At 53.4% G+C, this 19902-nt stretch overlaps 6 protein-coding genes across 6 annotated transcripts; 3 read left to right on the forward strand and 3 right to left on the reverse strand.

Annotated features, from left to right (window-relative positions):
• Window positions 1–637: 637 nt before the first annotated feature.
• On the forward strand, window positions 638–4659 carry AAFC00_002647 (uncharacterized protein; the record flags this gene model as incomplete). Its single annotated transcript, XM_069341992.1, has 4 exons — window positions 638–986; window positions 1037–1244; window positions 1297–2947; window positions 3001–4659. The coding sequence occupies 4 exons, from the start codon at window positions 638–640 to the stop codon at window positions 4657–4659; spliced, it is 3867 nt and encodes a 1288-aa protein (XP_069198498.1).
• A 531-nt stretch (window positions 4660–5190) lies between these two features.
• Window positions 5191–5787, reverse strand: AAFC00_002648 (mitochondrial 54S ribosomal protein bL34m; the record flags this gene model as incomplete). The annotated part of the gene is made up of 2 exons (XM_069341993.1): window positions 5191–5515; window positions 5618–5787. The coding sequence occupies 2 exons, from the start codon at window positions 5785–5787 to the stop codon at window positions 5191–5193; spliced, it is 495 nt and encodes a 164-aa protein (XP_069198499.1).
• A 522-nt stretch (window positions 5788–6309) lies between these two features.
• AAFC00_002649 (uncharacterized protein) lies at window positions 6310–6912 on the forward strand (the record flags this gene model as incomplete). Its single annotated transcript, XM_069341994.1, has 1 exon — window positions 6310–6912. The coding sequence occupies one exon, from the start codon at window positions 6310–6312 to the stop codon at window positions 6910–6912; it is 603 nt and encodes a 200-aa protein (XP_069198500.1).
• Window positions 6913–7276: 364 nt separating this feature from the next.
• Window positions 7277–8800, reverse strand: AAFC00_002650 (uncharacterized protein; the record flags this gene model as incomplete). Its single annotated transcript, XM_069341996.1, has 3 exons — window positions 7277–7536; window positions 7586–8525; window positions 8603–8800. 3 exons carry the CDS (start codon window positions 8798–8800, stop codon window positions 7277–7279), a joined length of 1398 nt encoding a protein of 465 aa, XP_069198501.1.
• Window positions 8801–14252: 5452 nt separating this feature from the next.
• AAFC00_002651 (uncharacterized protein) lies at window positions 14253–14834 on the reverse strand (the record flags this gene model as incomplete). The annotated part of the gene is made up of 2 exons (XM_069341997.1): window positions 14253–14737; window positions 14789–14834. The coding sequence occupies 2 exons, from the start codon at window positions 14832–14834 to the stop codon at window positions 14253–14255; spliced, it is 531 nt and encodes a 176-aa protein (XP_069198502.1).
• Window positions 14835–16877: 2043 nt separating this feature from the next.
• On the forward strand, window positions 16878–19729 carry AAFC00_002652 (uncharacterized protein; the record flags this gene model as incomplete). Its single annotated transcript, XM_069341998.1, has 2 exons — window positions 16878–17820; window positions 17880–19729. The coding sequence occupies 2 exons, from the start codon at window positions 16878–16880 to the stop codon at window positions 19727–19729; spliced, it is 2793 nt and encodes a 930-aa protein (XP_069198503.1).
• Window positions 19730–19902: the final 173 nt, after the last annotated feature.

Raw genomic sequence — 19902 nt, forward strand, 5'->3', positions numbered from 1 at the left:
GCCGAGTCAATGTATCTTGAGCATATTGCATGCAAACCAAGCAACAACCAGCAAGGGCCCAAGATCAATTTTCCTGCAGATTTCCCGGAAGCCTTGCAAGCCTCCATTCTGGGGCATGTTGGTCATAGTGGGATGGCTTGACGATTGCCTGTACAATGTGCTGGGATGGTAGTGTGATGTGCAGGAGGGTGTCCAGGATCTATATATATAGCACGTCAAAATTATGGTCTAAACATAGCTACTTTGGCCGAGTGGTCTAAGGCGGTAGTTTTAAGTAGCTCTTCGATGAGCGTATTGAACACTACTATCGAGAGATGCGTGGGTTCAAACCCCACAGGTAGCAACATTTGTTTTATCTCCTCGTGAGACCCTGAATTCTACTTTTTTGAAGAGCCACGGTTCAGGTCTCAATTAATTACAGCATGTCTCTCTAAGGTCCAATGCAAATCCACTTTATTCAATAGATGCCAAGCCCGACTCTAGCCTGACTAAAGCATACAACCACAGCGATGATAGTCAGCGGCTCTTAGTCCAACACCGCTGCATGATTAGGGGTAGTGAATGTGACAGACATGTTTTTGTTGTAAACATACGTGCGAGGACTAATTAGAGTGCCACTTCAATAGATAATGCGGGAATGACAATCCGCGTTTTGCTGAGGGACCATCCTCATCGGGCTATCGCCCTTGCGACAGATGAGCATATACTCACTTTCCGACACAGCGCGTCGACGGTCGGCGGTTCTACAGTGTCGCTGAACTCTACCCAAAATGCTGCTATCCAGCCAAGATGTATGGTGGAGTTCTCTTTGTTGCAGGAGACCGATACCTCGGATTTTCGTTCTCTGAGTTCATTGTCTGCTCAGGGTACACTTGGTCTCATTACCATCGGCGGAGACATCTTTCTGTGTGTAGTCAACGGGTCCGAGAGAGTAGCGACTGTCAGGCCTGGAGAAAATGTCCAGAAGATTACCTCTGTGGAGTTTCGTACGTTGCTCACTCTTGGTGGTGTTGACTTGCTGACACTCTCGTCATAGATTGTATCAACAGGTCGGAATATGACTATCTAGTACTCGATCGTATCAACAATTTCCCGGTAGATGATCTTGAGGATGACGGATTCGATAAGTTCCAGACGCGTGATCCGTCGATGGAACATCCATGTTTGGCGCTCAAGAAACTGTTGAGTGGCGGTAGCTTTTATTACAGCGCGGACTTTGACCTTACAAGGAGGCTCCAAGATAGGTGAGTGAAGGGCGTATAAATTTGACGTAACACATACTCACCAAGTATCCAGAGCACTTGAGTCTGCGACTGTGGCGTTTGACAGTATTGACACTGGCTTTTTGTGGAACTCATACATGATCCAGCCGCTTGTCAGCTTCCGCTCTCGATTGTCTGACCATGAGAGAGCCGCACTGGACTCGTCGCGCATTCTGACTTCTGCCATCCGTGGATTTGCAATGACCATTACCGTACCAGCAGCTTCCTCGCCCGTCAGCACAAGCTTCTCGGGTCTTCCATCTACGTTGACCCTTGTTTCACGTCTGTCGTGTCGACGAGCCGGCACGAGGTTCAATGCACGCGGCATTGACGATGATGGAAATGTAGCCAACTGGGTTGAGACAGAGACCGTCTTTGCTACTCCCACTGGAATGTGTTTTTCTTATGTTCAAACCCGCGGCAGTGTACCTGCATTCTGGGAACAACAAGCTACCTTTACACCCGGGCAGCAGAAGATACAGATTACTCGATCGGCTGAAGCCACGCAGCCTGCGTTTGACAAGCACATGTCCGAGCTGGAAGTGAACTACGGCGCCGTCCATGTAGTGAATCTGCTGAGTGCGGAAAAGTCTGGTGAGGCTGAATTGACTAAGCGTTATCGTCAGCATATTCGAAACAGTCCTCTCAATCAACCTTCCGAAGATAAGCCCGCAGACCACGAGCTGCTCAAATTGACAGACTATGATTTTCACGCAGAGACCAGGCAGCTGGGATATGAAGCTGCCAAAGGCATTAGTCATTACATCCAGGACTCCGTCGAGGCCTTTGCATACTACCTTTCCGAGGAGATTGAGGAGGATCCAAAGACGTCGACTGGACTCCGACATAAATCAGTACTCAGGAGACCCATGACTATCTTACAACAGGAAGGAGTTTTCAGGACTAACTGTCTAGATTGCTTGGACAGAACCAATCTTGTACAAACGATCATAAGTCAAATGTCTCTTCAAGAGTTCCTCTCGCAGCGAGCAGAACGGAGAGCGACAAGCGACTTCTGGGTACGACATGGCACACTTTGGGCCGATAATGGCGATGCTCTGTCGCGAATCTATGCGGGCACAGGCGCACTGAAATCATCATACACAAGAACAGGAAAGATGTCGATTGCAGGAGCTTTAGCGGACGTTCGCAAAAGCGCTGCACGACTATACATCAATAATTTCGAGGACAAGGGACGACAGAATACCATCGACACGCTGTTGGGCCGACTGATGGGCCAGCTGCCCGTTCATCTCTACGACCCCATCAACGACTGGGTGTCGGCCGAGTTGACAAAACGGACGTCTGAATACTCCTCTTCTGATACCATACACATACACGTGGGAACCTTTAATCTTAACGGCAAGACCAAGGGCATCGACGAAGACCTTTCATCGTGGGTGTGTCCGCCAGTTGATGCTTCGCAGCAGCAGCCAGGTATTGTGGCAGTTGGCTTCCAGGAGATAGTAGAGCTCTCGCCACAGCAGATAATGTCCACTGATCCTAACAGGAGACAAGCATGGGAAGATGCTGTCAAGAGAACTCTCAATACTAATGCGCAAAGTCACGGTTCGGAGGAGTATGTCATGCTGCGTGGTGGCCAACTAGTAGGGGCTTCCTTGTCGGTGTTTGTCAAGGCCAGCATCCTGCCGTACATCAAGAATGTCGAGGGATCTCTCAAGAAGGTTGGTTTTCTGCAGCCGGCGATTCCTGTGAACCAAGCTAAATACAATCACAGACTGGCATGTCAGGGATGGCAGGCAACAAAGGCGCAGTGGCCATCCGCATGGATTATGCCAACACGTCTATATGCTTGGTGACAGCACATCTGGCAGCTGGATTTGCCAACTACGAGGAGCGCAACCAGGACTACAGAACAATCAGCCACGGCCTTCGCTTCCAGCGCAATCGCACAATTGAAGACCACGATGCCATTATCTGGATGGGCGATTTCAATTACCGAATCGGCATGAGCAACGAAAGAACTCGTGCATTGGTCAAGGACAAGGACTTGGAGACACTGTACGCCAACGACCAGCTGAATCTGCAGATGGTTCACGGAAAGACGTTTCCGTTCTACCACGAGGCGCGCATCACCTTTTTGCCTACGTACAAATATGACCTGGGGACAGACGACTACGACAGCAGCGACAAAGCTCGCATACCAGCATGGTGTGATCGCGTCCTGAGCAAGGGCAACAACCTTCGTCAGATCAACTACGAGACAGCCCCTCTACGGTTTTCGGACCACAGACCGGTATGGGCGACCTTTCAATGTACAGTGACAACGATGGACGAAAAGCGCAAGGACGAAATCAGCGAGCAGCTTTATCGTAAACGACGCGCGGTGGTAGGCGATAACACAGCCACTGCCCAGAACGAGGACAGCGACGATGAAGAAGTGTTGGGATACGAGTCCATCGAACCCGGTTTACCTCCTGCGAGTTCGGACCGCAGGAAATGGTGGCTCGATAATGGACAACCTGCCCGATCAAAGGTAACCGGACCTCCGGGGCCGAATTACGTGCACAACTCTGCTCGACCAGCCAATCCGTTTTCGAGAACAGCAGAGCCAGATTGGGTGCAAGTGGACAAACCGACGCCTCCACCTTCGCGAGCAATGTCGATGCGCGAGAGATCAGCGATGCGCGAGACAGGAGGCAGCGGCGAGAAAGCCCCGGCGCACACCCTCCGCAAACTACCTCCCCCATGGCACGGTGGAGCAAGCGGAAGCGCAGTGTCATCTCCGAGCAACACAGCAAGATCGTCGTCGAACAGCATCTCTCTAGACCAACAACCACTGCAACCGACCAAGGCTCGGCCATCGATATCCTCGGATCGAAGCCCACAGCACAGAGAAGCAGGATCCATAGCAGCAGCACCGATCCACCTCAAGCAAACCCTACGCAAACCCGTTCCCCCGGCAGTAGCTAAGAAACCTGCGTTCCTGCGATCAGAAAGCTCAACTCGAGGAGCATCAGGATCATCATCAGCATCCAGACCACAGGAAAGATACAGAGACGACCCGTCCGACGACGAACACCCGCCTCCACCCCCTCGACGAGCAGCAACACGCAGCGAGAACACGGCAAAAGAAGTCAAAACGCCCAGCAGCGTCGCAGCAAACACTGTTCCTTTCCCGCCTCCACCCCGCAGATCAAACACTGTTGCAGACAGAGGTCCGCCTCTACCATCAAGAGCAGCGTCCGTGGCGCGTGCAGAAGTGAACACCAGAGCCAGCAGTACTAAACACGCGACTACAGCGGCGGCAGCGGCGGCGACGGCGACGAGAGGTCCTCCTCCGTCTTCTTCGTTGATGGATGATGTCGATGATGATCATGGTGTCGGAGGCGCAGGGAAGGCGCTTGGTGGATGGACGGCCTTGAAACCGTCGTAGCAGCAGATATAGCTTGAGTCGCTTGTATACATACTCAACTCGGGAACCTTCTTGTACCGTGGGCGGAAAGAGGGGAGGGAGGCAGAGAGTGAGTGCAGATGTAGAATTTCTTGTATCATCGATCATGAAATCCAGAACAGGAAATACATGAACAAGGGAAGAGGGGAGGAATACCTGCCGTGATTCAAAGCCCATTCCCCGCCGTGTATATCTACCTTGTGTATATATATCCTCGCATACCTGGTATAAATGCAAGGCAAGCGACTCAGAAAGCAGTATTCTGCCAAGAGAGGGTTTTTTACATGTCGCTGCTTTTCTTTTAATCTTTGTTCTTGGTTATTTCTGTTGCGGAAAGTAATGTTACAAGCTCTCTTTTTGGTTTTACTCCACTCTCTGGCCTGCCTTTCTCGCTCTTCTGCCTTCCGACTTGTGTTTTCACATGCTCGCCACAAAGTCTAGACAGAACCAAGCCTAGAATCGGCCACAAACGAGAAGCGCAAGCCTCCCAAGACCAACAGAAGAACAAACGAGCTAATGAGACAGCGTCGACCTCCTCTTGAGCCTCCTACGCTTCAACAGATTCCTCCCCGTGCGGCTCTTGAGCCTGGCCAAGAACCCATGTCTCCTCTTCCTGACCCTGTGGCTAGGGTCAAAAGTATCTCTCTTGGGGCCTCGAGACTGCAGCAGTCCGCCGGGAGGGGTGACGGAGGAAGACGTCTGCGGTAAGAGGGCGCTGGCGGCCGAGGGGGCCTCGAGGGTCGTGCTCAGGGACAGATTGGTGCTGGTCGTCGAGGGCAGTTGGGGGCGGGTCGTGGTGCGGAATGTCGAGGTTGGGTTGCTGAAGGAGGCGAAGGTCCTGGAGTGGTGGTTAGTTAGTTCTTTGGTTCTCTGGTTCGTGCTGTCTTCGTCTTGTTCTTGTTGATCTTGGATACGCGGCGGGGCGGGAGTGCGGGTTCACCTCTGTGCTGCTGGGAAAGACGTCGCCGCTGATCCCGCTGATGCTCTTCCTGTCGCAGCTGCCAGTCTGCTGGTTGTGATGTTGCTGGAGTGAGGAGAGCGGATGGCGGATTGGAGCAGACTCGTCGTCGTGGGAGCCGCTATCCGCTTGGTGCAGCGCAGACAGAACATCTTTGTGTGTCGGGTCCCCTCTCTCTTGTTGCGCCGTATGCGAGAGGAAAAAGAACAAAGGCGCGTGGCTCAACAGGGTGTGTAGAGGAGACGAATCACGTGTAATTATGGATATAATATTGTCCAAATCCAGATGCAGCAGTCACTCCAGGTTCCTTCCGTCTTGGTTCGTCTCTTCCGTCCTCCGATCATTTGCGTGGTCTGTGCGGGGGGACTTTCTTTTCTCGAAACATTTACCTTGATTATCTTTTTTAGTATTCGATTGTTACTCCAGCCATCCCCCCAATACAGAGCACTACAGACTTGATTGTCTTCTCCTTCTCGACCAGTCTGCTGGAACCAATCCATCGACGAATCTCACCGATAGACAACCCCCGTCTTCGGTCCGGTCCAATTCACTCCCATACCATCCACCCAAACAGCAAACCAATCACCACCACCGACCACTCCTCTCCGCACGCGCGCAACCACAACAACCCACACCCCGACAAAAGCGCCGAGAAAAGAGAAAAAGACCTCGGAATGGCAGCGACACAAACCCCCTACCCGCCCTCGCACCCCCACCACACCTCGAGCCCCCTCTCCCCCTCCACCGCCCTGCACCACCTAAAAACCTACCTCTCCCTCTCCGAGACCCAACCGCACCTGCACCCGGACGCACAGCTCGACCCGCGCGAGATCAGATTCAGCACGACTGGCGGGCCCTCCGGCGGCCTCGTGCTGCATAACCTGCGGCGCGTGGAGAAGGGTCTCGAGGGCGAGGTGCTGGCGCCGGAGGTGGACGAGCTGAATGAGATTTTCGGGGGCGGAGGCGCTGCTGCTGCAGAAGATGAGATGGTGGGTGGCAAAGGACCGGCGAAGACGGCGCTGAAGCGCACGTCGGCGTATGAGGGGTTGGAATTACTTGACCCCGTCGAGTATGCGCGCAGTCAAGCTGTGCTGGAGGGCGATGTGGGTGTCAGAGACACGGCTGATGCCGAGGCGTTCTATGATGCTGCTAGAGAGGAGGAGGCGTACGAGGGCGGCGCTGGGGGTATGACGCAGAGGGAGAAGGAGGCACGAAAGGAAGAGAAGAAGAAGAGACGCAAGGCTGAGCAGAGGGCCAAGGCCGAGAAGAAGGCTTGAGGGACGAGGAGCGCTTTTCTTCGAGTCTTTTGCTCTTTCTGGGAGCATGTTGATTTCTTCAGGCACTGCTTACTCGACTGGTCTTCGGGAAGCTGGGCGTGTGGAACATCGTACAGACAACATCTTGAGTCCGAGCATTGCATGGAGAGGCTCCTCTGCACGAAGAAGCCACCCACAGCCAGGACTGGCCTGGAACGAATCATGTCTACTGTCCAATCACGGGCGCCGTCGGACGCTGAAGACACGGACACACACCACGACTACTGCTATCACATCACGCTGGAAACGGAACTCGGAAAGGACAAGTCGAACCGCTGTCTCTGCATAGAGTACTATTCTACCAATCTCGGTCTAGAGCGCCGTCTCAAAGCTCTCTGCCGCTGGCCTCGTCGACCTCGACGGCGTCGGCGTAGCTCTCCTTTTCCGTGTCCACCTTCTTGCTGCCCGACACCTTCCTCTCGCTGCTCCAGCCCAGCGCCTTGAGTCTCTCCGTCAGGATCGGGTGCGAGTAGTGGTACGACGAGTACATCCAGTCGGCGTCCATGCTCGACAGGTTCTGGATCTGAAGCTTGATCAGCGACGACGCCAGCTCCGACGAGTAGCCCAGGTCCTTGCCGAATTTGTCTGTCGTAGAAAAATTAGTCGTCGTCTTTTGCAAGAAAGATATACATACCAGCTTCGAATTCCATCTTACGTGTAAAGACGTTCATCATCAACTTGACCAGTGCGTCCGTCGGTCCAAAAACCTCGTTGAACAGGATAAATCCAATCATGATCGGACGCTCCTGTCCGAAGCCGAAGCTCTGGTACAGCGAGTTGTTGTTGATGAACACTCTGAACATGGCAAACATGAAGAAGAGGTGGAATTGCGAGATCAGCAACAGTCGACTCGTGTGGCCCATCTTCCAGTGTCCCAGTTCGTGTGCCAAAACCGCTTCGACCTCCTTGTCCTCGCTCTTCTCCAGCAGTGTGTCGTAAATGACAATCTTCTTCTTCCACGGCAGACCGGCAAAGTATGCATTGCTGTGCGCGCTTCTCTTGCTGCCGTCGATGACCTGGAGTTCGCCGAGTGGAAATTCGAGCCTGGCCGCGAGCGCCTCGACGCGCTCCTTGAGCGGACCGGCAGGCAGAGGGGTGAGCTTGTTGAACATGGGGACGATGAAGATGGGATAGATGGTGATGGCGAACAGCTGCACTCCGAGAGCGAACAGCCAGAGATAGTAGAAGAAGCTGTCGCCAGTCTTTTGGATGATCCTGAGGAAAGCCCAGCCCAGAGGAACGCCGAATGCAACAGTGAGCGCCTGGCCCTTGAGCAGGTCGGTGACCCACAGCGAGAGCGTCTGTTTGTTGAAGCCGAATTTCTCTTCCAGCACAAAGTGGTAGTAGTACGATAGAGGCAGGCTGAGCAGCGTTTCAATGAACGAAGAGGCGAAGACGAAGACCAGCGAATGCGCAATCTCGCCCTGGAACCGGGCCGGAAGGTAACGAGTGGCGACGACACCGGCGAGAGCCCAGAACTTGGGATAGACATCGAAGCGGAGAACAGCGAGAGATTTGACCTGAGAGATGAGACCGGAGACGAAGCCATACTTGGCTTTGGCCCTTCCATACGCCTGTCGAAGTCAGTGATGTTGTCACGTGTGAGGAAGGGAGAAGTCAGAGAGAAAGTGAGGACGGAGACAGGACATACCTGAGACTTGTCGTGTGTTTCTTGATCGACTTCATTCTCCAGTTGCTTAGGACGCCTCGTGCCTTGCAGCACCTTGTACTGACGGTATGCCAACCAGTTCTCGAGAAAGTAGTCGCCGAGACTGAAGGTGACGATGAGGGACTTCCAGGGGAACCCAGGTCGGTCCAGCCATCCGGCCAGGCGACGAATCAAGTCCATGTTTTGGACGAACTCGAATTCGATAGGGATCAACAGATGGTAGTCTGAGAAGAAAGTACGGTGGCTTTCCTTATAGAACAGAACACCAAGCTTGGGGGTGCTACACTTTCGTCCCTGCCAATTCCAGGAGGATCAAAGCTCCCTCTTTCCCATTCAGAAACGCCAAGATATACAGAGGGTCGAACGTCACTGCCGAGGCCGAGACGAAACGGACAGGGCGCCAGGTGCAACGTTGAGACACTCTACGGTAAGGTAGCTTGATAGTGTAGTACAGATAAACCAAAATATATATCTACTGTACCTCAAGCTACCTTATTCAGCATCCGTCTTTCATGCCGTCATGGCGACTTTTCATCCTGCATCCTTCTGTCCCTTTGAACCAAGCACAAATCACAGAGTAGGCACAACGCAACAACGGTAAGGTAGGTCTTCTCCCTTCATGCCATCATGCTCGCCTCGCGAACCCTCTTCGAGTTGGAAAGCCAACAGCCCAGCGACAAGCTTGATACACTCAAGGTAGAGCAAGGCGCTTGTGCTATGCACAAACAGCCAATCACCGTCCCTCGCCGCTCTCTCCAAATCTCGGGCTGCATCGATGTGCATCAGTGTGCATCCAGTACCCCGCTGTCTCTTTAGCATCTCATAGGTACAGTAAGGTATTGCACGCGCACGCCCTCTCTCTTGTAGCTGCTTCCTGCTTCCTGCTTCCTGCTTCCTGCTTCCTGCTTCCTGCTTCCTGCTCCGGCGCTTACTGTGTGCAATGTGTTCAATGCCATCTCACTGGACACTGTCATTGTACCTGCTCCTCCCCAAGGTGCTCTTCTTGTACGCGCCCTTCGTCATCGCTATCTGGCCAAGCAGCTGCAGGTGGTCGCAGAGCAGGTCGCCCTGTCACCTCGTCTCGCTTGTATCTCTCTTTCTCTTCCACCATTTCACTTGACACCTATCTTACTTGCCACTTACTCATCTGTCTTGTCGTCAGCCGTGCCTTTTTCGAAAAACACACACCACCCGCTGCGCGCGCCTGCGCACACCTGGCACTCCCTCATTGCTAACACAGATCGACTGTTCTTGCTATCATCATGGACCGCAATGCGCGACAACAGAAACCGGATGAGCTGTTCTTCCAGGACCAGAAACCTTCCACGCCTCTGCCCGAGACTCCGACTGTTGGCCCGTTACGCATAAACAAGGCATCGCCCCCGTCGCGAGCCTCTTCTACCGAAGCCGTCCTCGAAGGAGATCAGAACGGGCCCGGCTATTCTCAGCATGCGTACAACCCTCCATATCCCGACGACCGCTCCCGCCCTTTGTCGCCGCGCTTCACCTACACTGCTCCTGGCGCCGACCGAGCAATGCGGACGTCGCCGAGTCCTCACGATCAAGCAAGACAGACAACCCCCACGGGTCGAGCGCGCTTTGCGGCTAGTGATCCGCATCGTCCATCCGTATCGGGCTACTCATATTCGCCGCCACCGGCAACGTTGAGGCCCGCTGGGGGAAGAGATACCACCCCAAAGCCCTTGCCCGAGTCTCCTGGCCCGGAAACACCTGAAAAGGAAGACGATCTGTTCCAGCGGCCGCCTACTCGTCCGGCAGTTCCTACTTCAAGTTCGCCGCAAGTGCCGCTGACCCAGTCTACTTATCAACAATACTACCCGCCTCCAGAGGACACCCAGCCAGAGCTCAGCGAACCGCAGCCTTCACGTGTCAGTCGCTTTGCTTCGACCTCGACCACACGTGCCGAGCGAGGCTCTCCTCCTCCCCCGAGACGCCCCTCGCCGGTCGTCCAGGCCTACCGGTGACATCAGCAGGCCTTTACGCTCAGCATGCCGCCGCGGCTCAGCGTCTGAGTCCATACGATGCCTCATCCGATAGATTACCTTTGTCGTCGTCTCCTGCTGCGGGCCAACAACAGCAGGAGACTAGACGGCCGTGGACTCCAACCGAGCAGCCAGGAAGCAATCCATTCGGCCCACCAGCCGTGTATCAAGGCATGAACGAGGTTCCTACAACGACTACGCCGCCGCTGACGACCATTCCACCTCCTTCTCAGCCCACGCAATACCAGCAGCCAGCGCCAGCAGTCTCGCGGGACACCGCTTACCCTGCCTTCCACGACGCACCACAGCCTGTACAATTCCAGCCACCTCCTCAGTCCTCACAGCATCTACCAGCCTCCGCTCGATTCTCTTTTATGCCACAATCTACTGCACTGGAGCAAGATATAGGTCGTCTCCATGTCGGCGAAGAACCGCCCCCTGCCTACTCTAGTGTGCATCAAGCAAGAAATGGCCAAGCCACCGCCCCAGGCTACCCTGTTGAAAAGGTAGCAACAAGCGGCAGTGCAAACCCTGCCGCCACCTCGGCCGCTGTCGTGACTTCTCCGCCCCGCGAACCAAGCATGAGTAGACACCCTGCCTTTGCTCATAACAGCCCAAGTCAGAGCATCTCACCATCCCACCCAGCAGCAGCAGGCCTCGCGCCAATCCAGATAGCACCCGCTGCCTCGCCGAGTCCAGGCCCCTCGAATGGACCTGCTTCACCGCCTCCACTGCCTGAAGGCTGGATATCACATCTTGATCCCAATTCAGGACAGTATTATTACATCCACTTGCCCACACAGTCCACACAGTGGGAATTCCCCAAAGGCCCGACACCCTTGAGTCTGAACGAGCCGCTTTCGCCTGCGACCACTTACGCCGCTCCTCTTGCAACGCCGTCGTATGCCGGCTTACCCTCACAAGCTCTGACTTCCCCTGGATACCCCCCACAAACGCCCTTTTCTCCCATGACGAATATGACAAGTCTTTCGAGCCCGACAATCGCTGGATTCAGTGGGCCTCCTCCGTCGGCAGGAATTGACATGTACAAAATCCAGCCTACTAATGGTGTTTACTTTGGTCCATACCTCCGCTACACCAATCAGGATCTTGAGAGAGGCCTTTGGCTCGGGTCAATTCTTCTGGTGACAGATGTGCCGCAGCCTCCAACCATACACATCCACCAAAGCACTGATCTCTCCCCGAACCCGCGCCAATTGAAGGCCAACCAAATATACAATCACCAACGATGGGTGTTCTATAGATACGACATTGATCTTCTCATGGACGAGCACGACACCAGATGGACGTACGCAATCACCTCACACCTGGGCTGCACGCGTTATGAGTTCCTCGTCGCCGGCCGTTATGAGCCAAGCTGGCGCTTCATCGCTCACTCGGGGAACGATTTCGCACTCAACGTGAACTCTGCAGAGAGGGCCAAACTCGGCGGTGTTGGACTCATGTGGAAGGATGTCCTTCAGAAGCATGTGGAATGCGGAGGCTTTCATGCCCAATTGGGACTCGGAGGACAGATCTTCGGCGACAGACTCTGGAAAGAGATCCCTGCGCTCAAACAGTGGACTGGCATCAGTGGCAAGGAGAATCGCAAGAATATGCCTTGGACGGCGACGCACGAAGAAGACGTTCTGCATGCTTACTTCCATTACTACACGAGTCACTTTGATCAGCCTCACGTGAGGGAGGCATTTGCGCAGATACCCCATGTATTGACGTTGGACGATAACGACATGTGAGTTACTCGAAGTCTGTCTAGCTTACAGACATTGCTGACTCCTTTCCAGATTCGATGGCTACGGCTCATACCCCGACTACATGCAGCAATCGCACATGTTCAAGAGTATTGGTCGGATAGGAATCGACATGTACCTTCTCTTCCAGCACCACACGACGCATGAGATCTTACGTGGTGTCAACAATGATCTTGATCTCTTCACGGTGACTGGCAATGGCTGGCATTTTGTCAAATATCTTGGCCCTGCAGTCGTTGTGGTCGGTCCAGACACTCGTTCCGAGCGAGACTCGCACCGCGTCATGGCAGGGCCAACCTACCAGGGCTTGTTTCCCAAGGTTGCAGTATTACCGCCCAGTGTACAGCACTGCATTTGGTTGATCCCGGTCCCACTGTTATATCCTCGGCTTGAAGCGGCCGAGAGCATCGCGCACACCATGGCTACGGGTAAGAAAGCGGTGACCGGAACGTTTAACATGCTGGGCCGAGTCACGTCTTCGGTCGCTGGCGTAGTGGGCGCAAAAAGCGTCGTGAATGACGGCTTCAGCAGCGTCAAACGCGTCGTTGGCAAATCCGGCCTCATGTCAAGTGTGCTCTCGCCCTTTGGTGAGATTGACATGTTGGACGAGCTCCGCGACATGTGGACTCACGAATCAAAAGACCTGGAACGAACATACATGATCCGCACACTTCAAGGCATCGCGCACAACAAGTCTCTGCGGATGACTTTCCTCTCTGGCAGTGTTGACACCTGCGGCGCTGGTCTGGTCCACGATCCGTCGCACCCTGGCGATCACAAGACCATGTACCAGCTGATCAGCGCTTCGATCGTCAACGCTCCTCCCCCTTCTTACGTTATGAGGTTGTTGAATCAGAATCCCAAACAACCAATATACATCCCACAAAATGGTCACCGCAGCGCTTCGCTGGTAGGCAGTCATGGCGAGATGCGCGCCACGGACACCAAGGAAGATATGATGGAAATATTCATCGCTGATGTCAATGGCTCGCCCAGAGAAGGTCAGAGAAAACTCATGGGCAGAAGGAACTACATCGCTCTCGTAGCATATGATCCCGACATGGTGCAGTCACAGTACGGAAGCGCGATAGCTCCACACGGGGGAGGCAACAACGGTGGAGGCAACGCCAAGGGAAGTGGAAGACTGAGTCTGGCGGCAGACTTTATGGTGCAGAACGAGGGCGCATTTGCCCAACCCGTCAGATACGGGCCGGTCATCGTCCCTTCTCTCGACTTTGGACGGTAGAACTAATTGCCGGAAACATTGGCAGCGAAGTGAGTCATTTAGACGAACATGGGATTGGACATGATGGTGATGATGATGATGATGAATTGAGGGACCATCTGACGAATGTAAATGGCGGTACGCTTCTCACAACACTTCTGCATAGCAAGCAATGGAGCTTTTTACTTTTTCCTCTTTCGTTTCTTCCTGTACTTTGATCGCTGGTCAGATGATCACATGTTGAGTCATTCTCCTGTTAGTGGTCTGCTGGTGGAGCGGGCGCAGCTATACAGGTATCTAGAAAGTTGAACGATCGGGCAGCTCACATACAAAAGCCACAAAGTGCGAATAACGATCCCCCCAGATCAGTGCTCCATTCACGGCCACAGACATGAATATCAGAGTAAAACAATATTGCAAATATTATGATTATAACGCCCTATTCTCGTATATCCCATGGTATCATTCCCCCATCTCCTTTCGTAAGTCGAAAGTCAACACAAGTCAGGTCAGGTCAGGTCAGGTCAGGTCAGGTCAGGAGGTGACCCCCTAAGCTCATCTTATCCGACCTTTCATCTCGTTCCTTCTCAAGTGTAATCTGCCCAAGCAGGAAAAACAACCGACTCGACTCCCTACTGCCTCCCAGACCCACTCATAGCCCTACCAATCTTCTTGATCCCCTCAATAACATTCAACGCGCCCTTGCCGCTCTTGCCATCCCCACTATCGACCGCGCTCTCCGGATCCCTATCCTTCTCCCTCTGCTCCTTATCCCTCGCCTCGCGCCGGAACTGGCCCACCGCACTACTACTCCTCGACCCGCCGTTATTATCACTCATGCGCCTCCGACTCGCGTTGCGCTCGCGCGCCCCCGCCCGCGCAGCAGCCATGTTTCCCGCCCCGCCTCTGCCGTAGTGCACGCTTGTCTCGGGCTCGAGAGCCAGCATCTGGGGCGGTTGCTCGACGTCTTGGCTTGCGCGCGCGAGTTCCGGGTGCGAGTGCAGGTTCAAAGCCATGTTGCCTGTGCCGCCGCGGCCGGTCGTGTAGAGGTCGGATTTGATGCGTGGGGTTTCGAGGTCTGAGGGGAGGAGGGCGGGCGAGCGAGGGGCTATGTTGCCTTTTTTGGAGTTAGTTACATTTTGGGGGGATGGGTGGGTGGGTGGTTTACCTGCTCCGCCTCGACCTTGGAGTATGCTTCCTTTGCTGCCTTCCATTGTTTCGCCTTGATCTAATGTCTATGGGATGGAGAGGGAGGGACTGGTTGAATTGTTGAATGCGATCGTGTGCGGCAGTAGTGTCAATGTCGATAGAGAGGTAAGTCGAGTCGCAAGACCGCAAACTGGTGTCTAATAAGAAAGAATGACGATGCGCCGTCAATAATAAGAGATAAGTGATGCTCCCAAGACAGACAGACAACTCGGCACCGGTTCTTTGCCAAAAAGACGTTCCGATCGATTAGCGGTTCCTCGTTGCGTCTTCCTTGGTAACTTTTTCTTTTTCCTCTTTGTTTTTAGATTTGCCGCTATTTTCTTGGTCTTGAACCCGTTTTTCAGGTGAAAGAGAGCTTTGACTTGTTCGGCAACACAAGTCGCATGAAGAAAAATGATTGAATAGAAGACGAGAACGAACGGTTCAAGATACTGTACTGTACTTCGCTTACATTATTGCGACCTGAACGTCTGGGTGGTTCTGTCCCATGCCTAGACGTTGTTACGTTTCGCCATGCTACTATAGCCTTGTATTTACGTAATGTTTTCTCGCGACTATAGGTGAGCTTCCTGGGTAAATAGGCTTCGGGCTGTCTCTCTGCGTGTTTGATCTTCACGGCCAGACTTGTGGTCTCACCTGATTGTCCTTTGTACGTTACTAATGGGAGAGGAACTCCATGGGGTAAGTGGAAATGTGTTTGTCAACAAAATGCTTGTCTTATCAGTTCGTCCCACTCGGAGAGTGACGTCGTTAGATAGGTGTTTTAGATTTTCGAGAGGTACATGCTTCCACGGATGTCTTGACTGATGGTTACTTGTCAATACTTTTGCTGATCGTTGAGATGCCGCCTTCGCGCTCGTGGATGTCGTCGGTTTTGTCTTGGCTCTAGCTTGGCTGTCGCTGGGCGAGTCCACGTGATGCTATAGTCTACGGGCTAAAGCAGGGCGGGCCAAAGATGGGGTATATCTCAAAACCTTTGAAAGAAGCAGAAGACATTATGCACCACAAGTCCAGCCTGTCAGATTGTGCGTATAAGCGCTGGTTCTCAGCCATAGTCTACAAACTTGCAGCACGCTCACTATCTCACCGCATGACCTCTCTGGTCCTACAACTTCTCATTGGCTCGATGAGATATGCAACCACTGAACGCGACATTGTCTAGCTTCAAGTCACATTGCGGGTCGGTGATGGATCTGGTCCAGCGCCTCCCATCGTGGATGCGATTCGTCCCTCTCTGTCTGTTGGTCTTCGTCGGCAAGTCAGGGCACTAGTTGACTTGTATGTAAGCGGTGTTCAGAGACTATGTGACAATTTCTCCACTAGGTAGGTGGTTCATTACGGCTATGCGCCAATCGTCCCTATCGAACAGGGCTGATTTCCAAGTCTGCTGGTAACTGCTGTAAGTGCTACCTCTATTCTGCATGGTTTCCTCGTTCACATCGCTCCTATCGCCTCATCACCAAGTCTACTCTAAACTCTACTTGTCACTATTGGACTGGACCCCGGCATCATGCAAGGTGTTTCCCCTTCCGTGGTCAGGATTGGCGGATCTGTATCTTGGTCTGCCGAAGCATACTATACGGATACCTGTCCGATGTGATTGTATGGCGGCTGCGCAGCTTGTTGGACCCTTGCATGAGTGGCCGCGGTCGATCTCCGCATCAGTGTCCAGCATCCGACTTGTGCTTAAATCATGGGCTGTCCACGAGGACTTTGCATCCTACCCATACCCATGTCGTGCACAGCCTCTGGTTCGAAGACCCAGCTCATCTCACGAGAACCAGCTTTCGTATCTATGGGTTGTGCCATTGATCTGACCCCCCTGCGCATGGACTCATGAATCTTTCTGGAGTTTGATTCGATGTGACCTTAGGCGTGACGTACGAAACACACCCAGGATCTATATAAGCATCATTCGTGTTGCATGTCAGCTTTGACGTCAGATTTGGAAATCGAAGACATTAGGAGAGCAGGAGGGAGCACGCACATGATCGTAGTGGGCACTTCCCTATCTTTGCTGAGTCGATCTATTCTGAACAAGATACAACATGCCGTCCCTGGTAGACTTGTTAGCGAGAAGGGCGGGAATGAACATCAACGCAGATTCTGGTGTGGTTCAGAACATGGAAGGAGAAGAAGAAGCGCAGGATAGTCCGACTGGTTCCGCTATGTCTGTAGTGAAGAGGATCAGCATACCGTATAACAGCAGCAGCCCACCAGGACTTGTCGAAGCAGATACTCGCGATCCATGGAACAAATCTGCCAAGTATGCGCTGGGATGGGTATATTTCTGCATCATTCTTCTGGTGCTCGCGGCGGCAATCCGTGTCTACCATATCTGGACAGACAAAATTCGATTAGTACTCCACAAAGAACAAATGAGCAAAGCAAAGGAGACCGAGTCGCCGGCCACGGACTACGAGATGTCAGCTCTCGGTACAGACAAGTCTACATTCGAGCTCTTCCCGCGAGTGCAACCCCCACCGGAGCCACCTAAAGTTGAATCATCAGTTTCTTCGTCCTGGATTCCAAAGTGCGCGATCGCAGCGATGCGATTCATCTTCTATCGTCCTATTCCAGCGCTGCGATGGCACAAGAGGATTCGGCCAATCGTGTTTCCTTCTCTCGGCGCTCTCATTATTGTCACGGCTGCATTCATCTTTGTCATCCTCTACTGCTTCATCCCGCAACCCTACTATTGGCAGAGTATCCGCTTTGGTTCGCCTCCGCTTGCTATCAGGGCCGGCATGATAGCTGTTGCGATGATGCCATGGATTGTGGGCCTCAGCATGAAGGCCAATGTCATTACTATGATCACTGGCATTCATCATGAACGATTGAATGTGTTGCATCGATGGCTGGCTTACATCTGTCTCGTGCTGAGTCTCATACACACTGTACCCTTCTACATCACTCCAGTATGGGACGATGGGGGTCTCTCGGTGTTTAGGACCATCTTTCCCAAAAATGGACAGTATATTTATGGCACAGGTAGTTTTTCCTGCCCCTCTACCAACATCGACAAGACCGAGACTGATCATGTTCTTCAGGTATTGCTTGTCTTGTGCCTCTGATCTTCCTTTGTCTACACTCTCTGCCGCCGCTCCGACGAGGGATGTACGAGCTGTTCGTATCTTTACATGTCCCCGTTTCCATCATCTTCCTCGGAATGTTGTTCTGGCATTGTAAGAACTTTCTCACGTCCTGGAGCTATCTTTGGGCTACCACCGCAATCTGGATCGTCTCCTACGCAATCCGGATCTTCTATCTGAACTGGACAAATCCATGGCGAATGTCGTGGCTGATCGGCGAAGAGGCAGCAGTAACGCTGATGCCAGAGAATGCACTCAAGATCACCATCCCCACGCAAATGAGGTGGAAGTGCGGGCAATACGTCTATCTGCGCATGCCAGGGATTTCTGTCTTCGAGAACCACCCTTTCACGATAGCATCACTTTGCAGCGATGACTTTCCATCCGCGTACGGAGAAGGATTTCGCGACATGGTCCTGGTCTTTAGACCTTTCGGCGGGTTCACGAAAAAGGTGCTCAACAGCGCGTTGGATCACGGACCATGGCACACCTACCAAGCTTTCTTGGACGGTCCATATGGAGGCATGACGAGGAGTATGGATGCTTTCGACCATGTTGTGCTCTTCGCAGGCGGAAGCGGCATCACCGCCGTGGTCTCTCACCTCTTGAACCTCATCAAACGTATGCGCGACGGCAAAGCCCTCACCAAGACTGTTCATGTGATCTGGGCACTCAAGCGACCAGAGACCATGGAGTGGTTCAAGGAAGAACTACGGATATGTCGCGAGTACGCGCCCCCAGACACCGTCCGCTGCCAATTCTTTATAACCGCCGCGAAACGGCAACCCAGCACTGGCAATCTAGTCAGCGCGCAGACACCCAGTCGACCCGTGAGCATGATATTCCACGACAAAGTCAACGAAGCATTCCAGAACATCGCCAACAATCGGTACTCGATGAACTCGATGGCGCGGAGTTCGACGTATATCGTCGAAGAAGCAGGTGGCGATGCAGAACGAGAGAAGGAGCTTCGCCAGGAGAACGAAGACAGGATACGGCCTTTGCCACAAGCTCACCTCGTGCCACTTGCCGCTGCTGCTGCTGCTGGCGATGTTCAACACCAACAACAACGACATCACGCGCATCCGACCCCGATAATACATCATCCTCACCTACCACCAGCACACTCTCCTCACCCAACACTAACCGTGCCTCCTCGACTCACCTTACACGAGAAGCGGCGCTCTCAAGCACTATCACTAGACCTCAACGCCACTCCGACCGGCAGTCCGCAAGCATCCCCACACGACAACAACACCAACAGCACCACCAACAACCAAGTCCTGCGCGACCTCCGCCGCGCAGCCGAAGCAGAAGAACAACAACACCAGACCCAAGAAACCCAGAACAGACAAAGCACCACCACCACCACCACCACCACCACCGGCGGCTTCGACTTCGGCTTCCCCTCCACACCAACCGAGTTCCAGAAGAACCTCATGCGCTTCGCCTTCCTCCCCGCCACGGTCAAGTCGTCTTCTCGCGCCGGCGGCTGGAGCACAGAGTACGGAAGACCCGACATACCGTACATGCTGCGCTGCATGAACCGGGACGAGTGGGGCAGTAGTAGTCGCAATCCGCCTCACGCCAACAACACCAGCAGCGGCAGCAGCAGCAGCAGCGACGACAAGACGTCGTCGTCGTCGCCGAAACCCAAGCAGAGCAAAAGAGTGTGCGTCTTCGTGTGCGGACCAAGCGGCATGCGAGTCGATGTGAGTAATGGCGTCGCGGCGCTGCAGAGACAGGTGTGGGACGGGGACGGCGGGATCGATGAGGTTTTCTTGCATGCTGAGAATTACGCTATATGATGATTTGACAATGATATGTTTTCTTCTCATTCTCTACCTTCCTTGTTCGTCTTGTTTCGGCTTCTTTTTTCTTTCTCCTTTCGCATCTTTCGTTGCTGATTCAGTCGAGACTGATGTATCGGTGTATATCTTTCGTTCCGGATTTTCTTCTTCAGATGCAGGACCTGTGTCAA

This window comes from Neodothiora populina, assembly GCF_041146345.1.
Source record: "Neodothiora populina strain CPC 39397 chromosome Unknown canker_contig_15, whole genome shotgun sequence".
Lineage (NCBI taxonomy): Eukaryota > Fungi > Ascomycota > Dothideomycetes > Dothideales > Dothioraceae > Neodothiora > Neodothiora populina.